We start from the raw sequence: 23,170 nt of genomic DNA, 5'->3' as shown, positions 1-23,170 counted from the left end.
TATTGCACCTTGGGAGCCTACAACCCAATGGTCTCAATGTGGACTTTACCAATTTCAAAATCTCCCCACCCTCGGTCTCATCCCATGACCAACCCTCCCTCTCATCCCCACCTTCTTGACCTGACACAACCTGTCCATCTTCTCTCCCACCTATCCGCTCCTCCCACCTCACTGACCAATCCCCACCACTGCCTACCTGAACTCACCTATCACCATCCCACCTACCTTCCCCAGCCCCACCCCTCCTCTCTCTATTTATTTCAGAGCTCCCTTCGCCGTCCCCCATTTCTGAAGAACAATCCTGACCCGAAACGTCAACTTTCCTGCTCCTCTGATGCTGCCTGGCCTGCTGTGCTCCTCCAGCTCCACACTGTTTTATCTCTGACTCCAGCATCAGCAGTTTTCACTATCTCTCAAATTGCTATTAAGCAGTGATCAAGCATTCTTGCCTGCTTGCTATAGGAGAGGGGCTGCCCCAGGATTTTCAGGAAACAGATGGCTAGGAATTGGATTCGTGGTTCATGTGGATAGTACATTTTCTGAATTGCAAACTTCCTTGATTCACAATGGCACTGTAACCTTTCTAAAACAGCATAATATTTAAAAAGTAGATAGCCTTTTATGAAATTTAAATAGAGTCTACCAGGGAGAAATAGTGTTCATTGATTATGGCAGGTAGGATTTGAGATCCAACTGGGGGCTTGTTCTTGCAATCTGTCTGACAACATGATACATGGATGGGATGTGCTGTGTTGTTTGTTTGTTTACGAGCATACTGTGTAGCAGAGAAATCCAGCAAGTTGTTACTTTCAAGTTGGCAGTTATGCTTAAAAACATTTAGAAGCTATTATCACTATCCAATACTTTCCATCTAAATCCTCTCAAGGTTATCAAACTTGCCCATGTGAATTAAATTCTGTTGGATTCCAAACTCTTAGGATTACTGTAGCAATCCTCAAAACAAATCACTTGTTTTGAAATTTACCCAGACACATATTTATTTATATTTTACTCAACACTAGCATCAGAAAGCCACACATAGACGTTTACTAATAAATAATATTGGGTCAAATCTTCCAGAACCACAATTGTTTCAAATCTTCTAACCTGTTCCAACTCATTCTAGCCAGAGATCTATATTTCTGGCTGGGACTTCCGATGCTGGCCTCTTCAGTAATGCAGAGCATAAGTGAAATTGGAGTTCTTCTTCACAGCATTAGATTATGGAGGAAGCCAAACCATGTCCCCTTTCAAGTCCTTAACTGTCATATTCAGGTAAGTTCAATCATCACCACACTGTAAAGCTTTTATGACATTTATACAGCTTTTCAATTTGGTTATGAATGAGTAATGAGAGTGGATTGGGTGACAGACAGAGTGGATGAAGTGGACAGTAGCATATGGATCCTCAGGCAGTGGCTCGTCACCTTGCAGTGGCAAGTGTGTGCATGTCTGTGGTGTTGTGGTGGGTGTGCAGTAGAGAGAGAAATATATAGTCACCAGTAGTTAGACTAAGATCTTTGGGCAACTGGCCATAAAAGTATTCACATTTGGCATGCTTGCCTTTATTGCTCAGTCCTTTGAGTACAGAAGTTGAGAAGTCATGTCGAGATTGTACTGGGCATTGGTGAGGCTTCTTCTGGAATACTGTGTCCAGTTCTTGCTGCCCAGTTATAGGAAGGATACTGTTCAGCTGGAGAGGCTTCAGAAGAGATTTGCCAGGATGTTGCCAGGTTTGGATGGTTTGAGTTACAAAGAAAGGCTAGATAGGCTGGGACTTTTTCACTGGAGCATAGGAGGTTGAGAGGTGACCTTATAGATGTTTATAAAATAATGAGGGGTATAGATACAGTTTATGGTAGTTACCTTTTCTCTAGGATGGGTGATTTCAAGATTAGGATGCACATTTTTAAAGACGAGAGGAGAGAGATTTAAAAAAGACATGGGGGCAAATTTTTTACAGAGGGTGGTTCGTGTGTGTTATGAATTTTCAGAGGAAGTGGTGGATGGGGGTACAATTACAATGTTTAAAAGACATTTGGTTGAGTACATAAATAGGAAAGGTTTGGAGGGATAGGGACCAGGAGCAAGCAGGTGGGACTAATTTAGTTTGGGATTATGGTCAGCATGGACTAGTTGGACCGGAGAGTCTGTTTCTGTGCTGAATAACTCTATGACTCTATGTAAGTCAAAAACGTATATGTCTCAATTCTAACTCAGAGTAGGAGATTTTGTCAGATGGTCCCACAAATCAGGGGAATTGCAAACCAGAAGTTAAAACCTCCTGGGCAATTCCCACATCACTGTTTGTGAAATCTTACTGTATGCAAATTGGATGCTGCACAACCTATACTATACGTAGCTGCAAGTCACTTTGGGACCTCTTAAAAGTTATGAAAATTGCAATACAAATGCGATTCTATTTTCTTTCAACAAACAAACAACCAGACAGAGATTTGAATTTGTTTTGATAATCAAACATAAAATTTCAGCATTCAGTGGGGAAGGGGAATGGTCATACATCCGATCAACTGCTCTCTTTAAACAAGCCACAACATTTGACAACATTCTAAGAAGTCCGAACAAATATCTCTTCAAATATCCTGTCTCTGACTATCTGAAGATGAGAGGATCTGGGCCATTATAAATCCTGCACCATCAAGACGAAATGAAATGCTAACAAATTTAAATGTTTTATATTGGGTGGTCTAAATCAAAACATCTCAAAAATATCTCGTCTGCAACTAGGAGTGACAGGTTTTACACAAGCATACCAAGTTTAGTGAGGTATTTTCTTGGCAGGTTGAAAAAGTGGCTACAGTTTCGATTTTTAGCATTATCAGTTATTAGCTGCAAAACCGAGTTCTTTACATTATCGCAGGTGCATTTTTGTTGGAATTCATGCCTCCGAATTCTGACCTTATAAGGACACCGTTACAATTCAGGCAATAGAACAAAAGCATGTGCCTTAACCTCTGAAAATGTTCAATTGGGATAATATATATAGGAACAATTATGTGCCATTCAGTCTCTTCAGTGTACTCTATCATTCAATTAGATAATTGACCTGTATCTCAATTAAATTTACCTGCAATTTATTCATATCCCTTGAGAATTTGATCTAAAACAATCTCAGTCCCGAAAGACCACTGTCCATCAACAGGTCTTAAAAGCAGAGTTCCAAATTTTTCACTATCTTGATTCCATACCAAAATGTCCAAGTTTAAAATTTTAAGATTAGTTTCAGTGCTTTCTTTTCTCCAACAGATGAAATAATTTCTCCATCTCGACCCAAAATCTCCGCAGCTATCCATAAATTTCAAATGCTCACAGGTGACCAAAAATTGCGCAGGAATTCCACTACATAACCCTGTCATTTTAAAAGTCATTTTAGACAGACCATACCAAAAACTTTTGTTGCAGAAAATCTACCAATATTTAGTTAGTCATTAACCAATTAATAGTGACATGTTATTGAAATCAACTCTCACAATGGCCATTTGGAGCTATCTGCTCCTGAAAGAATTAAATAATGAAAGGTCTATCCTATCAACTGTGACTCAGTTTGTACCACTCTTCCTTCTGAGCAAAATGTGTGGTTTCAAGTTCCAAATCAGAGACTTGATCACAAAAGCTTCATCTTAATGGATTGCTGCACTATTACTGTTAAACCAAAGTTGCACCTGCTGGTTTAGATGGACATAAAACGTCCCACAACATGATTGTGAAGGACAACAGGGGAATTAGCCCTGACGCATGACCTCATATTTATCCTTCAATAATCATACCTAATTACCATGAAAGATTATCTGATCATTAACACATCACTGTTTGTGAAATCTTACTGTATGCAAATTGGATGCTGCACAACCTACACTACACGTAGCTGCAAGTCACTTTGGGACCTCTTAAAGTTGTGAAAATTGCAATACAAATGCGATTCTATTTTCTTTCAACAAACAAACAAACAGACAGAGATTTGTGTTTGTTTTGATAATCGAACGTAAAATTTCAGCATTCAGTGGGGAGGGGGAATGGTCATACATCCGACCAACTGCTCTCTTTAAACAAGCCACAACATTTGACTACACTTCTGGTGAGTGAAAACTGTAGTTATCTGGTATATCCAAGGTGTCTAAATGTTATTAAAATTTCCAAAATTCAGTTAATAACTTTAAGTAGGAAGTCTGTGAAAAACAATAAACAACAGGATTTCTAAAAGTTACATAACGACATTAGTGGCAGTTTATGATGTTTGACAACTGCTACCTACAACTTGATCAAGGTATCCACGTTAGATAACATGATGGCTTAATACTCCGTGATGAAACAAGTTAATCTTATCCACAATTTGAGTTGTTCTAATTGTTATTTCTGCTTTCATTATTAAGCAATGCTTCCTTAACACGTTCAATTCTGATCTACTTTCTGCTTTAAAACAAAAAAAAGTTAACTTCCAAGCGAATGTGGCACCATTTCTCAAAAGAAAGCACTGAACTTTGAAATTAAGAACACAGTACAGAACAATCCATCATAGCCATCTTCCAAAATCTAAGTAAACCGTAACTATTTCTCACGAAGAAATGTTACAATAAGATTCACAAGTTGGAACTACTTCCCAAATCAGACAAGTCTATCTTGTAAATTATGGCTACCGACAGATTAGGTGTGACCAAAACTCAATCCCATCATTCTCATCTATCAAATGTAAGTCAATTCATAGTCGGCATGATACTATATACATGCAATGCAACTGATGTAAGTGTAGCACATAATACTGTTTTCCAACAGCAACTGATCTTGAATATCTCATGTATGCAGCAATTTTGGCTCTACTAGATCCCTCTCCCGTCTTCCCCATTATCAGTAATTGGCACTTGGAAATCTAAAAAGGAATGCTTGCAAAACTAACAAAAATTGCTTATACAGTCACATTGTCCACCAACAAAGACTCATCTTGAGTCAGAAATATCATGTCATCGAGAAATTGTTAAGGCCCCTTTCAAAATTGTAATAGTAAACCTCCAACACAAATTTCAAATCATTATAAAAGTCTCCATTTCAACCAAATTGAAATGGATAAGAATAATAGGGAAGGCCAATTCCATTTGTTATGGACCAGACCAAACACTCTCAAAATATATTAAGATAGTCTAGACCTTAACTTTTTCTTAATTTAAAGGTAAGACGTTGTGTTCCAGATGCAATTCCATGTGCTAAACAACTCGGCATTAAACAAAACATACTTTATTTTTACAGTATAGTTAAAATACAGACAAAACAAGAAGTAAAGCAAAGAATTGGCTTATCTCTAACTCCATCGAAATGGTTAACATATATATAAACTGTTACTAATCAGCTGTTCCAATATAGTACCATCACATAAACACACCCTTGGCAAAGACAAATTCAGTAAAATAGATTGTCTCACAAGCAACTGTAGTAGCAGAAAGAGAACCCCAGCTTTTAGCTGTAACAAAGAGGGGAATAAGAGCTTCCACATCCAGCTCCAAGACCCAGAAACAGCAGAAAGCTAAACTAAAATTTTGGTTCAATGGTAGCTTGACCCCACCCATTTAGGCTACTTCTATTGTTCTAACTCTTTTTAAAAAAAAACCAAAGCCTCACAAGCTGTTTACTTTATTGGTTTTATGAGCGGACTGCTCAATACCCCTGTCCCAACCTCCTGTTCTAAGAAAAATACACCTCTTAAAGCCATAGTATTGTCACATAGTTACATCCTGAAGTTAAAATGCATTTCCTAAAAACACTTTGAGCTGAATCCTATGTTTGTTTCACCAAGTCCATGTTATGTCAAGTTTTTTTCTGGATGGTTTTTCAACACAAGGTCTAGTAGTTTTTGTTGAGGTATCTTACTAGACTTGCCACATTAATTATTTACCTTGCTGCTAAGATGCCTCTCACATCCAACTTCTGCCCCACTTTACCAGGCACCATTCCCAGACCAACTCACCACTCAGTGGATCTCAGCAGAATGAAAGGGCCATTGTTCTCCTGGACATGCACTGGCATTCCAATGCTGTTCTGCTCAGTCATGGCAGAGAAGAAGAAGAAGATGGCACCATGATGAAACAACATGAATCGGAGGCCATTCTCAAGGCTTAATGGATGGGGCAGAGGGGAAAACTAGTTGAATAGCCGTAATGTATTTACTCTACTTGTCATAAACTCAAGTGTAATTACTGTATCCATTAACTCAAAGGTCCCTGCCAGGCACTTGACTGCAGTACAATGCTTTCTTGGAACTGATTGTGTTTTTAAATTAGGTTAAAATCACCTGTTCTGAAGTCTACCTACAATGGACTGAGGTGAAACGCCCATTAAAGTCTGGGTTGTCTTGCTGGAAGTAAAGCGTTATAATGTTCACCTTTGAAGTCAATGGCACAGCATCGGTCTTTACAATGGTTAGATTGTCAAGAGTTCAACTTCCAGGAAGATGCTCTGAATGTTAGGCTATAAACTATTATACTATTAAATGTCCATTTACTTTAAAGATGAGAGGGGTTTGGAGCTCTCAAAAGTAGCCTTACAGAATTTCTACCTGACTTCAAGGCTCATATAATTCGTGTTGTCAGGGAGATGGAATACGGGAGGGGAAGGATTTCCAGGACATCCTGAAAACTCTCAGACAATGATAATCTGCCAGGGTCCAAAAGAGACAGCAACTACAGGCCAAAAGTTTCCATAATTCACCATGCAGCAATCATGTGTTTAATGTGCCTCTAAAATCCTAGTTACACTGCTTCCTACAAGGTTGGATGTTTTTAACAATTTATAAGTTCTGTATTGATTGCACATCGGACTTATCTCAACAGCACACCATCGGAGAGGTGCTGAATTAATTACAGCAATTTTAAGGTTTCTATGTTATTTTGGATACATATGAGGTCCTGAAGTTGTTCAGGTTTTTACTGAAATAATGAGTAACAGTTTCATTGTTAGCATTGCAAAATCTGGTTCACTTCTGTGCTCAAATGGAATGACCATGTTCATTTCTTACAAAGCAATTTGGGATATCCTAATGTCACAAAAGGATTGTATATGTCCAACTTTTCTTTTAATATCACCATTTATAATAAAAGTCCAGAGACTGTAAATATCCAAATCGCAGAAACATAAGATATACAATTCGAGAGAGGCACCCCTTCTCTACAACTGAAGTTTATCTAGAAACTACAGTAGATTTTAGCTTATAGTGTCAAATTATAGTCAACTGAAGAGAAACAGAAACATAGTATCAAGATGAGACAACAAAGCTAAGCCTCTCAATATCCACATTTGTCAAAGATACTGTTTTATTCCAGTTTAAAAAATCATTAATTTAGGTCTAGTATTTAATACTTTTCACTGCCAATATTAAATTGCCTAGTCTCCATTTATTGTTGTGGTATAAAATAAGAGTAACTGGGAATCTGAAGGAAGATCCAGGATGAAGTGATATAGATTTCAGTCGACAGAACTCGTAAGCAGCAGTAAGTACAAAGAATTGTCATGTGTATGGAAAGGGTTTTTCTATACTTAGAATTACAACAAAAGTGGAATTTACTCTAGCACAGCTAATCAGTGGGAAGAATTATTTAACGCTTAAATATTTCAAGGCTATGCTCTGTTAAGTGCAATTAAAAGCTAAAACTTTCCGGAAGCATAATTCAGACAACATCATGAGGTGAACCCCTTGTACTCACAGCTCTGTTTTCTGCATTTAACTTGAATGTAAAGAACACAATAACCCACTCGCCCCATTCTATGGTAGAGTTTAGCCAATTCTCATCTAGGCTGTCAAAACAGTAGTTCTATGGAAGGTGGTTCCATTTAACTGAAATCACAAATAAGATCAGTCTCTAAAGTTAAAAGATTTGGCATCACTTGGATAATATGTCACAGGTTAACATTATTTTTTGAAGATAGAGTTTGATTTTGAATAGATAGCAGAACCTGAAACTCCAGATTCAGTTTCATTCCCTTGATGTTGTTAGAGTATAGAAATTTGTCGATTGCTATCTTCAATATACTGAATAACCGAGCTTCCACAGCCTTCTAATAAGTAAAGAAATTACTCCTTATCTCAGTACAAAATGGAATGTGTCCCCAGTTGAAAAGCCCATCAGTCAGGGAGAACTTATTTTCTATCATGCCCTTTAAGAATTTTGTTGATTTTAAATTAGGTCACCTCTCATTCCTCTAAACTTGAGAGGAAGCCCCAATCTCCTCTCATTGGAGAGACCTGCCATTCCAGAAATTAGTTTGATATACCTCTGGCACACACCTCAATGGAAAAATTGTCTTCCTTAGAGAGGATTAAAACTGCGTATCCACCATTGCAGTCTCACGGGGTTTAAATCAAAGTGCAGACAAACAACTTGATTCCTGTACCCAAATCCTTGTGACAAAGGCCAACATACCAGTTGTCTTCATAATTACTTGCTGCACCCGCATAATCATCTTCAGATGATTTGTAAACATGAACACCCAGGCCATTTTGCTTAAATATTATTTGTCCTTCATAAATTTCGTTTTTGTTTAATAATAAATTTGAGCATCTTCCCTATTACTAATACAATGCTAACATGTCTGCAGTTCTCATTTTCTCACTCCCTCCTTTCTTAAATCTTGGGGTTACATTTGCACATTACAGGCATATTCCTGTATCTATAGAATTCTGAAATACAGCCACCAGGGCATGCACTCTCTACCTATACTCACCTATTTCAACATTCTGAGATATAGATAATCAGGTTCCAGGCATTTATCAACCTTGTGTTCCATTAATTTCTCTAATGCTATTATATTTTTTAAATCAATATTAATTTCTTTCAGTCCTCATTCTCACTTGTCTCTTCTATTATTTATACATTTCTTGCATCTTCCTCCATGAAGCCAGACACAATATAATTAATCAATTTCTCTGCCATTTCACTGAAATGTCACAGTACCGTAGGAATCCATTCAAATCTAGAAATCCATCTCATACACATTCCAGGAATTTGTCTTCCACAGCATTGGTGCTCATTCAATTTATGCATTCCATATATAGTGTAAAGTCATCCATGATTACTGCATTAGTACATAAGCAGTGCATGTGACAAGACAAATTTATTTCCCATTATAAATTCCCCTGTCTCTGTCCATAAAGGACTCACGCTTGTCCTGGTTAATCTTTTCTTTTCTTGCCATTAATAGATACTTTATTAAGTCTATTTTTAACTTTTTTTGCGAATTCAAGTTCCCATTACATTTTCCTTTCATTCATTTTTGAGTCCTCCTTTGCTCAATTCTTGAATATTCCCAATTCTTGGGCTTCTGACTTTTTTGGCAAATTCTTAAGCCTCCTTCTTTGATCTAATATAATCTTTGACTTACTTTGGAGAGAACAAGAACTGCAGATGCTGTCCTGATGAAGGTCCCAACCCGAAACATCAACTTTTCTGCTCCTGATGCTGCCTGACCTGCTGTGTTCCTCCAGCTCCACACCATCGACTTTGAATTACTTTGTTAGCCATAGTTGATTCATTTTTCCCACTTGGTTTCGCGCCTTAAAGGAATTCTGTTTTTTTTTAAATAAGGCCCATGTACTAATACTTTAAATACTAGTCTGTCTGTCATGGTTTAAATGTGTTTTTTCAATTCTGATACCTTCTGTTTATTTTGTTTAGATTTAAGACCTATTTTTAGATTGAACTACATTGATTTTGAACTTAACGGAAAATTCATACATGTAATGGGTATTCTTTCCTAAAAATTATTTATTCTCTCGACTTTAATTGACCTCATCTCTCTGCTTAATACTAGTTCTGAAATAGCCTGTTCAGCAGTTGGTTAGTCTAACGTGCTTGAGAAAACAGTATCATATACATCCCAGCCCTCCACAGCATTGCTGCTCATGAAATTTACTTACTTTATAAGAGTGAAATCATTCAAAATTAAGCCTTGTAAATGGACTGATCACCTGATTTATACCATGCTCAACTTTTCTGCAATTGTTTGGTAGTTTATAAACAATGGGTATGAATGCTTACTGTCCCTTGCTGTTTCTGGAGTGTGCTGCCTGGGAGGGTAGTTGAGGCAGGAAACCTCACAACCTTTAGAAAGTATTTGGATGAGCACTTGAAAAATCATAACCTTTAAGACTATGAGCCAATTGTTCGCAAGTTGGATTAGTGTAGATTTAGAGTAGTTTTTGTCAGTGCCGAAGGGCTTTTTCTGCATTCTTATAATTCTATGAAAGGAAGAAGATTGAGTTTCGAACTAGCTTTGTAAACTTAAATGTGGGCAAGTGTGTAGGCATGAAAGTTCAATTGGCTGAAGTGAACTTGCACACTAGGATAAGGGACAGATCAACAAAGAAACAGCAGTTGACATTTAAAGAGATATTTCAGAATACTCAGATTAAGCACATTTCTACTGTAAAGAAAAACTCTCAAGGGAGGACCCACTATCTGTGTTAACTAAAGAAGTTAGGAAAAGCAACAAACTTGGGGAAAAAAAGATATAACTGCACAAAGATAAAGTCTGATAATTGGTCAGAACATAAATAACAGTAGAGAAGAGCCAAATGATTAATGAGGGAAGAAATGACAATGAGAGGGCTTTCCACTTATTCTCCAAGATGGGTCACAGGCAGTTGTTTATCTGCAATGCAAGCCTTTGTCACAATGGTAATTGCTCCTCTCACCTCCCCAGAGGTCACATAACCTCCACAATGCTGAACCCAACTGCCTTTAAGCACACAATTGTGGTATAGCAGGCAATTGAAGAGTCAATTCTGCTCCATGCACTGACAACATCCAAATCCAGAAATCAGAGGAGAATCCTCTGGGCTTTACATTTTTTAAAAAGCCAAAAGCTTGTATTTGTGCTTTCTCTCAGGAACCAACTTCTGTTCATCAAAACAGTGAATCAGTACTTACATTTCACCAAATATTTTGAGAAACTTTCAAGGATGAGACAAAGATAGGTAGGAAACAAGTTGTAAACAAGACATACAGGGGCTTAATGGGCTTTAAACAGGTTAAGCAAGTGGGCAAAGAAGAGGTATAATGACAAAATTTGAGGTTGTCATTTATGACTAAAAGCACTGAAAAAAAGAAACATATTCTCTAAATGGTGAGACGTTGCAGAGCTCCACAATTCACAGGGATTGGGGTATCCTAGTGCATGAATCACAAAGGTTAGTATGCAGAAAGCATAAGTAATAAAGCAGGCAAATGTAATATTATTGTTTACTGCAAGGGGAATTGAATCCACAAGTAGGGGAGCTATGCTTCAGTTATACAGGACATTGGGCAGATGACCTCTGAAATACTGTGTACATTATTTATGACAAGATGTAAATGCATTAGTAGTAGTTCACAGGAGGTTTACTTGAATAACACCTGGAATTAAGTAGTTCATGAGGAAAAGTTGGACGTGTTAAGACTATATTCACTGGTGTTTAGAAGAGTATGAGGCAAATTGAATGAAACATAAAAGATCCTGAGACAGGAGAAGAGAGTAGGTGGAGAAAGGATGTTTCCACTTGTGGGAGATGTAGCACTAAAACATTTGTTCCATACTGTTTTATTTTATGTATTTGCATCCATAACAATGAAGCACCTGAAGTGTCATCTGAGCATGTAACCTACAGTGTTCAATTTACAAAAGTATGTTTTCCCTAATATTTTCAGGAAGTGTCTAATGACACCAACCATCCAATGATACAATTCTAACTGTCTGCACAAGCACACCATTGCTTTTTTTTAAAATATAAAGTCAAAATTTAAAAATAAAACAATTCTACTTTATTTAAGTTTTTTTCTCTTCACAAATATTTGTTGGTTTTATTTTTAAGGCTTTGTTAGGCTATTGTTCTATATTTCAATTTATTTCAGAAATTTTGCTGCTACTTTACATGCACTTGGTGTTTGCAAACACAATATTTTCTTTGCAACAGAACTTGGATTGCTGGTATACTTGAGACTGTTTGCACACAGAACAATGAACAGCACTGGCTCTAATCAACTCTTGGCCTAAGTACTGCGATAAGAATGTCCCACTGATTGACAAATATATGTTCAAAAATCAATAACTGATCAATAACTGGGTCAGAGTGACAATTGAAGAGTGTGTAAAGCGATAACACAAGCACTGTGAAGCAGGAAATATGGTATGAGGTTGTTAGATTGGAAGATGGAATTTAAAGCTATGCATCTAAGGAAATTGCTGTGAAGATAGAGGGCTTCCATGGTGAGATGTCAAGTTCATATCCTCATTAATCACAGGGCTAATTGAAGCAGTTCTGCTTATAAATGGTCAATATTGTGTCACTTCTTTGCATGGCATGATAATTCAGGGTTAATTGATGACACCCACATCAAGGGAATCTGGTCAACTGCCTTCAATGATCTGCAGGAGGACTTGGAGGTCAAAAGGAGAAAATTGTCTTTTTTCTGGCATGGGGCTGGCCTGCATCTGGGTATTGAAGATATTTGAATTGTCTTAATTCTGTGCAAATATAATAAAAATATTGGTAAAATATGCAATGAGATTACTCAAGAGTTAGGAAAGGTCACAGAGTCAATATTATCAATTATTTGTGTTTCTGTCAATACATTTCCCTACTGAGAAGTTAGCACTTCCAAAAATTCAAAACAATGTCACTTTTAAAAAAAAGGGAGACAAAGGCAGTGACCACATGGTGAGAAGTGAATCAACAGAGAAAAACACCTACACTGCTGTCTGGCCCAGCAGTGAACCTTCACAGCTACTGTCTCTACTGTTTGATTTCAAATACCTCTGAACAATTGAGATCGTCTAGGAAAAATAAACAGTGAAATTCACAGCTGACACTGGAGAAACTTGTGTGGGGCGATCACAGCAGGGGAGCAGTTAAGTTGATAGCTTTTTGAAGTAAATCTACGAAGTGAGTAGAGACGGTTCTTTTTGATTGTATGTTTTTATTGAGATCGGTCTCTTGATTAAACTTTAAAAATATAAAAGATAGGCAGTAAGTTAGTCTGGAGCATTGTTTTTACAGCAGTAAGACTATGCTATTTTCTGGGTCTGTTAAAGTGCAAAGATGGCCTTCAGTAGAGTGAGATAGGAGGAACTGCCGATGCTGCAGTCTGAGATAACAAGGTGTAGAGCTGGATGAACACAGCAGGCCAGGCAGCATCAAAGGAGCAGGAAAGCTGACGTTTTGGGTCTGAACCCTTCTTCAGAAATGGGGGAGGGGAAGGAGGCTCTGACATAAATAGAGAGAGGCGTAGGCGATGATAGAAGGTGGATAGAGGAGCAGATAGGTGGAGAGAAGACGGACAGGTCAAGGAGGCGGGAATGAGGCTAGTGGGTAGGAAGTGGGGGTGGGGGGTTGGTCAGTGAGGTGAGAGGTGGGAGAAAAGACGGACAGGTCAAGGAGGCGGGGACGAGATGGGCTGGTCTTGGGATGAGGTTGGGGGTGCGAAGATTTTGAAGCTTGTGAAGTCCACATTGAGACCATTGGGCTGCAGGATTCCCAAGTTCGAGGTGCTGTTCTTCCAGCCTTCGGGTGGCATCGTTGTGGCACTGGTGGAGGCCCAGGATGGACATGTCGTCCAAGGAGTGGGAGGGGGAGTTGAAGTGGTTCGCGACTGGGAGGTGTTGCCGTTTGTCATCTGTTTGTCATTAAACATCTGTTTAATGTGGAAGGTTTTCTTGGGGCCTGGGATGGAGGTGAGGGGGGAGGTGTAGGGGCAGGTGTAGCACTTACTGCGGTTGCAGGGAAAAGTGCCGGGGGTGGTGGGGAGTGTGGGGCAGACGAGGGAGTTACGGAGAGAGCGGTCCCTCCGGAAGGCAGATAAGGGTGGGGAGGGAAATATATCCTTGGTAGTGGGGTCAGATTGCAGGTGGTAGAAGTGGCAGAGAATGATGCGTTGAATCCAAAGGTTAATGGGGTGATACGTGAGGAGACTCACGGGACTCCCTCATCCGCTCCAGACTCCCCCCCAGCCCCCCCCCCCCCCCCCCTTTTCCCGCAACCCCCGTAAGTGCTACACCTGCCCCTACACCTCCCCCCGCACCTCCATCCCAGGCCCCAAGAAAACCTTCCACATTAAACAGATGTTCACCTGCACATCTGCTAATGTGGTATATTGTATCCACTGTTCTCAATGTGGCCTCCTCTACATCAGGGAAACCAAGCGGAGACTTGGAGACCGCTTTGTGGAGCACCTATGCTCGGTTCGTTACAAATGACAACACCTCCCAGTCACGAACCACTTCAACTCCCCCCTCCCACTCCTTGGACGACATGTCCATCCTGGGCTTCCTCCAGTGCCACGATGATGCCACTCGAAGGCTGGAGGAACAGCACCTCATATTCCACTTGGGAACCCTGCAGCCCAATGGTCTCAATGTGGACTTCACAAGCTTCAAAATCTCCACACCCACGACCTCATCCCAAAACCAGCCCAGCTCATCCCCGCCTCCTTGACCTGTCCGTCTTTTCCCCACCTATCCACTCCTCCCACCTCACTGACCAACCCCCACCCCCACTTCCTACCTACTAGCCTCATCCCCACCTCCTTTACCTGTCCGTCTTCCCTCCCACCTACCCGCCCCTCCCTCCTCACTGACCAACCCCCATCTCAACTCCCTACCTACACTCACCTTTACTGGCTTCATCCTCGCCTCCTTGACCTAACCGTCTTCTCTCCACCTATCTGCTCCTCTATCCACCTTCTATCATCACCTCCCCCTCTCTCTATTTATTTCAGAGCCCCTTTCCCCTCCCCCATTTCTGAAGAAGGGTCCAGACCCAAAACGTCAGCTTTCCTGCTCCTCTGATGCTGCTTGGCCTGCTGTGTTCATCCAGCTCTACACCTTGTTATCCTCAGTAGAGTGATGTGCTTTTCCTGTTGAATGTGGGCTATTAAGGAAAGTTTACATGTTACTGATGAGTATGTCTACAGGAAGCGTGCTTGGTTGCAAATCCTATCGAATCGCATGGATCAGATGGAGCAGCACTTCAAGGCAATGAGGAATTTATAGGAGCTGGGGGTATGATTGATCGCAGTTGCAGGATGGGAGATGAACTGAAGATACAGTCAGGTAGATGGGTGACCTTCAAGAAAGGTATAGGAGAGGGAGGCAAGTAGTGCAGAAGTCTCCTGTGGCTATCCCCATCTCAAACAAGTATTCTGTTTTGGAAAACGTAGGGGGTGTTGCACTTTCAGGGGAATGTAGCACCAACAGCCACGTGGCTGGTACCGAGACTGGCTCTTATGTGACGAGGGGTAGGCTAGGTTCCAAGTGGTCAATTATGATAGGGTACTCTCTAAACAGAGGAACAGGCCGACAGCAAGACATCAGAATGATTTGTTGCCTCCCTGGTGCCAGGATCAAGGAAAACTCGGAGACGGTGCAAAATATTCTCAAAGGCAACGGGGACCAGCAGGAGGTTGTGGTATACATCGATATAATGACATTGGAAGACATAAGGATGAGATACTGAGGACAGAATATGTGAAGTTAGGCAGAAATTTAAAAAGGAGGTCCTTGAGGGTAATAATATCTGGGTTACTCCCGCTGCCACAAACTAGTGAGGATAGGAATAGGAGGGTACAGCAGATGAATGCGTGGCATTGGAGCTGGAGCAGAGGAAGAGGATTCACATTTTTGGGTCATTGGCATCTCTTCTGTGGTAGAAGTGACCTGTACAAAAAGGACAGATTGCACCTGAATTGGAAAGGGACTAATAAACTGGCGAGGATGTTTACTAGTGCTGCTCAGGAGAATTTAAACTAGTAAGGGGAGGGGGGAACCGAGGGAGTCAGTGAGGAAAGAGAGCAGTCTGAGACTGATACAGTTGGGAAAAGGAGTAAGTCAAACAGTCAGGGCAAGTAGGAACAAAGCAGAGAACGAAGTAGGACTGAAAAACTGAACTGCATTTATTTCAATGCAAAAGACCTAACAGGTAAGGCAGATGAACTCAGGGCATGGTTGGGAACACGGGATTGGGATATCATAGCAAATACAGAGACATGGTTCAGGGGTGGACAGGACTAGCAGCTTAATGTTCCAGTGCTATAGGAAGGATAGAAAGGGGGGGCCAGAGGTGGGGGAGTGGCATTTTTGATTAAGGATTCCTGGGAATACATCCAGGGAAGTTACTTGGGTGGAACTGAGAAGTAAGAAAGGGATGACCACCTTATTAGGATTGTACTATAGATACCCAATAGCGGGAAATTCAGAAACAAATTTGTTTAAGAGATCTCAGTTATTGGTGAGAATAAAAGGGTGGTTATTGCAGGGGATTTTAATTTTCCAGACATAGACTGGGACTGTCATAGTGTTAAGGGCTTGGAGGGAGAGGAATTTGATAACTGTGTACAAGAAAATTTTCTGATTCAATATGCAGATCTACCTACTAGACAAAAGGTGCAAAATTTGACCTACTCTTGGGAAATAAGGCAAGGCAGGTGACTGAGGTGTCAGCGGGGGAGCACTTTGGGGCCCAGTGAACATAATTCTATTAGTTTTTAAGTAGTGATGGAAAAGCATAGACCGGATCTAAAAGTTAAAGTTCTAAATTGGAGGAAGGCCAATTTTGATGGTATTAGCCAAGAACTTTCAGAAGTTGATTGGGGAAGGATGTACACAGGTAAAGAGACAGTTGAAAAATGGGAAGCATTCAAAAATGAGATAACGACAGTCCAGGGACAGTATGCTCCTGTTAGGGCGAAGGGCAAGACAGGTAGCTGTAGAGAATGTTGAATGACTGGAGAAATTGAAGTTTTGATCAAAAAGAAGGAAGTATATGTCAGGTATAGACAACAGGAATAGAGTGATTCCCGAGAAGGGTAAAAGGCAGTAGCAGTATTCCTAAGAGGGAAATCAGAGAGCAAAAAGGGGACATGAAATAGCTTTGTCAAATAGGGTTAAGGAGAATTCAAAGGAATTCAAGAAATACATTAAGGACAAGAGGGTAACCAGGGAGAGAATAGGGTCCCTTAAAGATCAGCAAGGCCACCTATATGAGAAACTACAGGAGGTGGAGCAGATACGAAACGAGCATTTGACTTCAGTATTCACTGTGAAGAAGAAGATGGAAGATAGAGAACGGGGGAAATAAACAGCAACATCTTGAAAAATGCCCATATTAAAGAGGAGGAGATATTGAACATCTTAAATACACAAAGGTGGATAAATCCCTGGGACCTGATCAGGTGTACCCTAAAACTCTGTAGGAAGTGAGGGAAGAGATTGCTGGTCCCCTTGCTGTGATATCTGTATCATCAATTGCCACAGGTGATATGCCGGAAGCCTAGAGGTTGGCTATAGTTGTGCCACTGTTTAAGAAAGGTGGTAAGGAAAAGCCAGGGAACTATAGACCAGTGAGCCTGACATCAGTGAAGGGCAAATCAAGGGACAGGATTCACATGTATTTGGAAAGGCAAGGACTGATTAGTCAACATAGCTTTCCCTGGGAAATCATGTCTCACTAACTTGATTGAGATTTTTGAAGAAGAAACAAAGACAACTGATGAGGGCAGAGAGGTGGATGTGATCTATATGGACTTCAGTAAGGCATTCGACAAGGTTCCTCATAGTAGATTGGTTAGTAAGGTTAGATCACATGGAATACAGGGAGAATTAGCTATTTGGATACAGAAGTAGCTTGAAGGTAAAGGACAGAGGGTGTTGTTTTTCAGACTGGAGGCCTGTGAGCAGCGGTGCGCCACAAGGATCGGTGCAGGGTCTAATCCTTCTTGTCACTTATAAAAATGATTTGGATGTGAATATAGGAGATATGGTTGGTAAGTTTTCAGATGACTCGATAATTGGAGGTGTAGTGGACAGCAAAGAAGGTTACCTCGGAGTACAACAGGATCTTAATCAGATGGGCCAATGGTCTGAGGAGTGGCAGATGGAGTTTAATTTAGATAAACGCGAGGTGCTGCATTTTGGAAAGTCAAATCACAGCAGGACTTATACACTTAATGATAAGGTCCTGGGGAGTGTTGCTGAATAAAGAGATCTTGGAGTGCAGGTTCATAGTTCCTTGAAAGTGGAGTTGCAGGTAGATAGGATAGTGAAGGCAGCGTCTGGTATGCTTGCCTTTATTGGTCAGTGCATTGAGTATAGGAGTTGGGAGGTCATGCCACGGTTGTACAGGACATTGGTTTGGCCGTTTTTGAAGTATTGCAAGCAATTCTGGTCTCTGCCCTATAGGAAGGATGTTGTGAAACTAGAAAGGGTCCAGAAAAGATTTACAAGGATGGTGCCAGGGTTGGATGGTTTGACCTATAGGGAGAGGCTGAATAGGCTGGGCTATTTTCCCTGGAGCATCAGAGGCTGAGGGGTGATGTTATAGAGGTTTATAAAATCATGAGAGGCATGGAGACATGGATATGGTAAATAGGTAAGGTCTTTTCTCCAGGGTGGGGGAGTCCAAAACTAGAGGGCATAGGTTTAAGGTGAGAGGGAAAAGATTTAAAAGGAATGCAAGGGGCAACTTTTTCATGCAGAGGGTGGTGCATGTATGGAATGAGATGCCAGAGGAAGTGGTGGAGGCTGGTACAATTATAACATTTAAAAGGCATCTGGATGGGTAATGGAATAGGAAGGATTTAAGAGAGATATGGACCAAATGCTCGCAAATGGGAATAGATTTATAAAAGATATCTGGTCGGCATGGACAAGCTGGACCGAAGGGTTTGTTTCCGTGCTGAACATCTCTATGACTCTATTTACATTTATGCTATCAATCTTGGTAAAGAAACAGTAATGTGCAAACATTCCGGCAGACTCATTACATTTCTCAAGCTGAATGTTAAAGGATACCGACATCTGAGTTTGGTATATCCATTCTCCAAAATCAAAATATCTCTGACATTTGACCATCTCCTAGATGGAAGCATTCATGCGACCAGTGATGCAAAAATAGTTGCCACCGAGAATTACTTGAAGCATTGTAATTATGCAAAAGTCCGGCCTCTGCCTTATTTACATTGTTAACATTGCTGCTAATGGTTGTCACATGATTCACAGCATAGAGCACTTTACAAATGCAATTGGTAATGGTCATGTGAACAATACTTCATTTTTCAGTACCCTTGATTCAACCGCATTTTGCAATGCACTTTAAAGAATTTCACGTTTATCCATGGAAATTAAATATTGCCTCCCAAAATCCCAGTTCTGTAAATATTTGAAATAATTTACTCACTTTCTTTTGTAAGACATTGACTTTTCGCTCTTTGACTTCCATCATGTCCTTCAGATCACGGATCTCTCCAGCTAAAATTCCTTTCTCTTCAGCCATTTCCTGCATCTGTTTTGACTTTTTATTTAATGTACTCTCCTTCTCTTCCAGCCGCAGACGCAGTGCATCGACCTGGATACAGCAATGACTACGTTATTTCATGATACCTTGCATTACTTATCAGTGACGTCCATGCATTATGAAAATAATTTCTGTCACACAGTTCATGTTACTGCTATGAAAATTGGGCAAAAGGATTATGCAAGCTTATGAATTTATTTTATGAAAGATCATTCAATCTCTAGCATATTTCAGAAGATACAGGCTTCCAACTGGTGTATTTACAGGCTGTGAAGCGCAGATTCAGCCTTGACACAATCCAACATACTGAATGTCATATATTCATTAAAACTTTATCTTTGCTGCGATAACACATCCAGTACTCAATGACTTTCCTGCAATTTGTTTGCCCACACACTTCACATTGAAAGAACATCGCACTATTAAAAGAATCTGCATGGTCAATGTTGTCCAATAGAAAGTGCTGATTAGCCACACACGAGGCTATGTGGCAACTTTGCTAGAAACACCTTTGTCACTGAACACAGGCTAGGGTAGTTCACATGCCCATGTTTGATCAAATAGTTACAATTCAAAAGCCAAACTGAAGCATTCTAGAGTCTACACATTCCACTTTCATCAACTCGCTGATAAACACACACGAATGTTTAAGGACATATTCATGGATATAGGAGTATTAAGATCTCATACAAAAAATCAGCTCTATTTATTTTCCTGATTATTCATATCAAGCTAAAAGCCATGTAAGTATAATACTGATCTAAGGCAAATATATGGAGGAAACAGCAATATCCAGAAATTAACCCCATTCAAAATACAATCTGTTAAATTTTAATTTGTGTACTTCAGAAACCGCTGTTACAAATATCCAGTGCTATCGCACTCCAAATGTTGACACTGTTTCTCTTCCAACAGAAAATACTAGACTTGAGATTTTTTCATTATTTTCCACTTTTATTGTGGATGATTTGCAAGTGAAGTTGGATTTCTATTTGGAAAATATTAGGTATGCCACATTGCCATAGGGATTGATTGAATTGGGTTCTGGAGCTGGAACAGCTGAGAAATAAGCAAAAAGAATCTACCGGGAGGTGTATACCAGATGCAGAGCACTCAAATAAAAGGCTTTCTTCGATTTGGGAGTTTCTTTGTAAAATAGACAAGAAAGTGAGATCCATGCTTGAGCTGGGGTATCCACAATCATGAGGTGTTGACTGAATGTTGGAAAATTCATCTGGCCAGATGTTAATAGAAGAGTCCAGATAAAACTCGTATCTCAAAACAGCAGGAACAGTGGGAAGAATTTAAATGAATTCCTGAGATTCGTGGCACATCTCAGTTTGGTCCCAAGTGAAGGAACCTATAAGATCCTCTAAAGTACAGGGAAACTCTTGGGTGGAAATAAGAAAATTTACGAAATATGGAATTAAGCTAGTAGCTTGCTTGCTTGCTCTGACTTTTATAAAGGTTTTCATTTAAAACTGAGTTCTTTCAGTTAATAACTCAAAGACTGCATTTGTAAAAGTCTACAGTCTCCACTGAGATCATTTGCTATTTGCGATGGTCCATGGGCTTTGGGGGAAAATGAAAACAACGTCTCATCTTGGAGTGATGGTCCTTTAAAGAACCAGGATTTGATTTCTTGTTAAGAAGATGTGACTAGGTCAACTGGGTTTATCTAGCAGAAAAGTGGTCAACAAGTTCATTATAGGGGTCAGTGGGTTCTGTGCATTGATACTCTGTTTAAGTAGTTTTGTTCGGAGTTTAGAACAAGCTCGAGATAAGGAAATATCTCATTAGTTGAATTCTGTTGACATTTTGGGTGTTGGCTAAGAGTAACCAAAGGACTCCACTAATAATGTATTGGGTAGGAAGCGTGTGTTTTACTTACAAAACTCCATAGTTAAGGAATACAAGGTGGAGAAAAATTCTGACCTGAGATGTCTACACTTTATACTGTCAGAAACACAAGTTGAACCTTGGATAGTTGGAGAGATTTGACAGAATAACTTTGTGAGAATAGAAGGCCCCAGAAATCACAGTCTATGTACAAAGTTGTTGACAGTACCAACACAAAGCAGATCATCTTCCAAACTGAAATAGTATTTGACTTGAGGGTTTTGCAATAAATATCTAAGGAATATAGAATTGGAGTAAAGACATCCCAACTTAAAGTAATCATGTTCAATCCAGCTTTATTACGTTTAATGTGACAGACAATTTAAGATAAAATTATAGTTACAAAAGTTCATGATCTGCGATTTTTTGCACAGTGAAATTATTTTGTTAACTTAAGAACCTTGTGGTTTCATTCTTCGAGTTAATACCAGACTTTTCAGATTCCAAAAAAGTCAAAAACATTACTTGTCAATACTGATCTTAACATATTATAAAATCAAAAATATTCCACAAGAGAAATCAGAGCTCTCATTACTTTCTTTTGATTCTGCCAAGTGACGAAAATCAGCAAAAAAATTCAAGTTGATGGTGCACACTTCATCTTGTCGATCTAGAAAATAAATCTGACTCCACATCCAGAAGTCTTTCAGTTCGTCTGACTCCATTATAAACGTGATATAAAAATTGTGCACCACTTATAATGCTCATGCTTATATCAAACAAATACTGCTATCATTTGCCATTTCCACATAATACTATCTCAGTTCAACTGCCTTTCTGTCCACACCTTCTAAGGGCGCATGGCTATTAATTACAGGTATCGCTCTTTGGTGATAAGTGTGATGAAGAGGTTGCCTTAGGGACTACATTAGAAATCAGGTAGCATTCTTTTGTCAGTTTGTTTAATCCAATATCTAGCAATTGAAGAGGAATTTTCCCTCTGAGCTGCACAGGTACACAGCCAGGCAACTGGGAGCTTACAAATATACATAAGCCATTCAAGAGCAATTTTTCATGAAAGGGCACTGACCTGACAAGTTTACTGCACAGATACTGTTTAACCTGCTAAGTTTTTCTAGTTTTCTTTGTTCTCATTTCACCCAAAAGCAAAGCAACCTTTAGCACGAGCAGATGCAAGTCAATCGTAAAAAGGTACCATATAATGCAACAAGTCAGGCATTCACAGCAAATAGAAGTTCGTGGAAATACCACTCAAGAGCTACTTCTTTAATACTGTGGGCGAGCAAATCAAGAGATCTGGACCAAAAAGTTAGGTACAGAATGTCATATTGGCTGCTAACACTAAACTGTTTTTGTTTTACACTTGATGCTTTCATTATTCCCTGCTTACATAGGACAAAATGCAGCAACACCAACACCCTTGCACCAAATTCTGGTGACTGCACTAGCCTTTTCAAGGCTTTTTTTAAAAAAACACGTTGTGCTTTTCTAATATCTTGCCATGTTTTGTTTCTCCAATGTACTATTTAATCATAAAACAATCTGACCAAGTACTTTTAGTCTTAATGCATTCTAATGGTAGGTTATCTTCTGCTTTTAAGATAAGTGGCTGCATTCTTCCATCAGTACATAATGACAGACATGCAGCAAGTCAAATCAGTTGGAAATGGTTAGCATCAAATTGTGTACTTTTGATGATGACAAAAGTCCAATCCAAAAGGGCTGCATGTGTGGTTATCAGATGTTATGGGTTGCTGTTTTCAGTGTTAGCACCTGTTGCAAAACTACTGTTAGCCAATGAGCACTGTGGTGGTACAAACCAGCCCAGAGGTGCCATCATCATTTTTCTATCATCAACTAGTGTCTCCTAGATGTGACCAGCTATGCTCAGGGTGCTCATATCATGCCTGCAAGCATCCTTAAGACAGAGCTTTTGTGTTGTGCTGGTTATCCAGATCCAGTTACCTCTCCAGACAGAAAATCCTTCAG

At 39.8% G+C, this 23,170-nt stretch overlaps 1 protein-coding gene across 2 annotated transcripts in view; it reads right to left on the bottom strand.

Moving 5' to 3' along the window:
• Nucleotides 1-23,170, bottom strand: part of LOC109931831 (ELKS/Rab6-interacting/CAST family member 1-like) — a 682,193-nt gene that overhangs the window by 582,719 nt on the left and 76,304 nt on the right. For both annotated transcript variants that reach the window (XM_048608012.1, XM_048608014.1), the window contains exon 8: nt 19,205-19,372. In XM_048608012.1, the coding sequence (XP_048463969.1) occupies nt 19,205-19,372 (168 nt within the window). The remainder of the gene's footprint in view (nt 1-19,204; nt 19,373-23,170) is intronic.

This window comes from Rhincodon typus, chromosome 18, assembly GCF_021869965.1.
Source record: "Rhincodon typus isolate 14 chromosome 18, sRhiTyp1.1, whole genome shotgun sequence".
Lineage (NCBI taxonomy): Eukaryota > Metazoa > Chordata > Chondrichthyes > Orectolobiformes > Rhincodontidae > Rhincodon > Rhincodon typus.
Note: the sequence above shows the minus strand (reverse complement) of the source record. Positions and strands in the feature narration are given on the sequence as shown.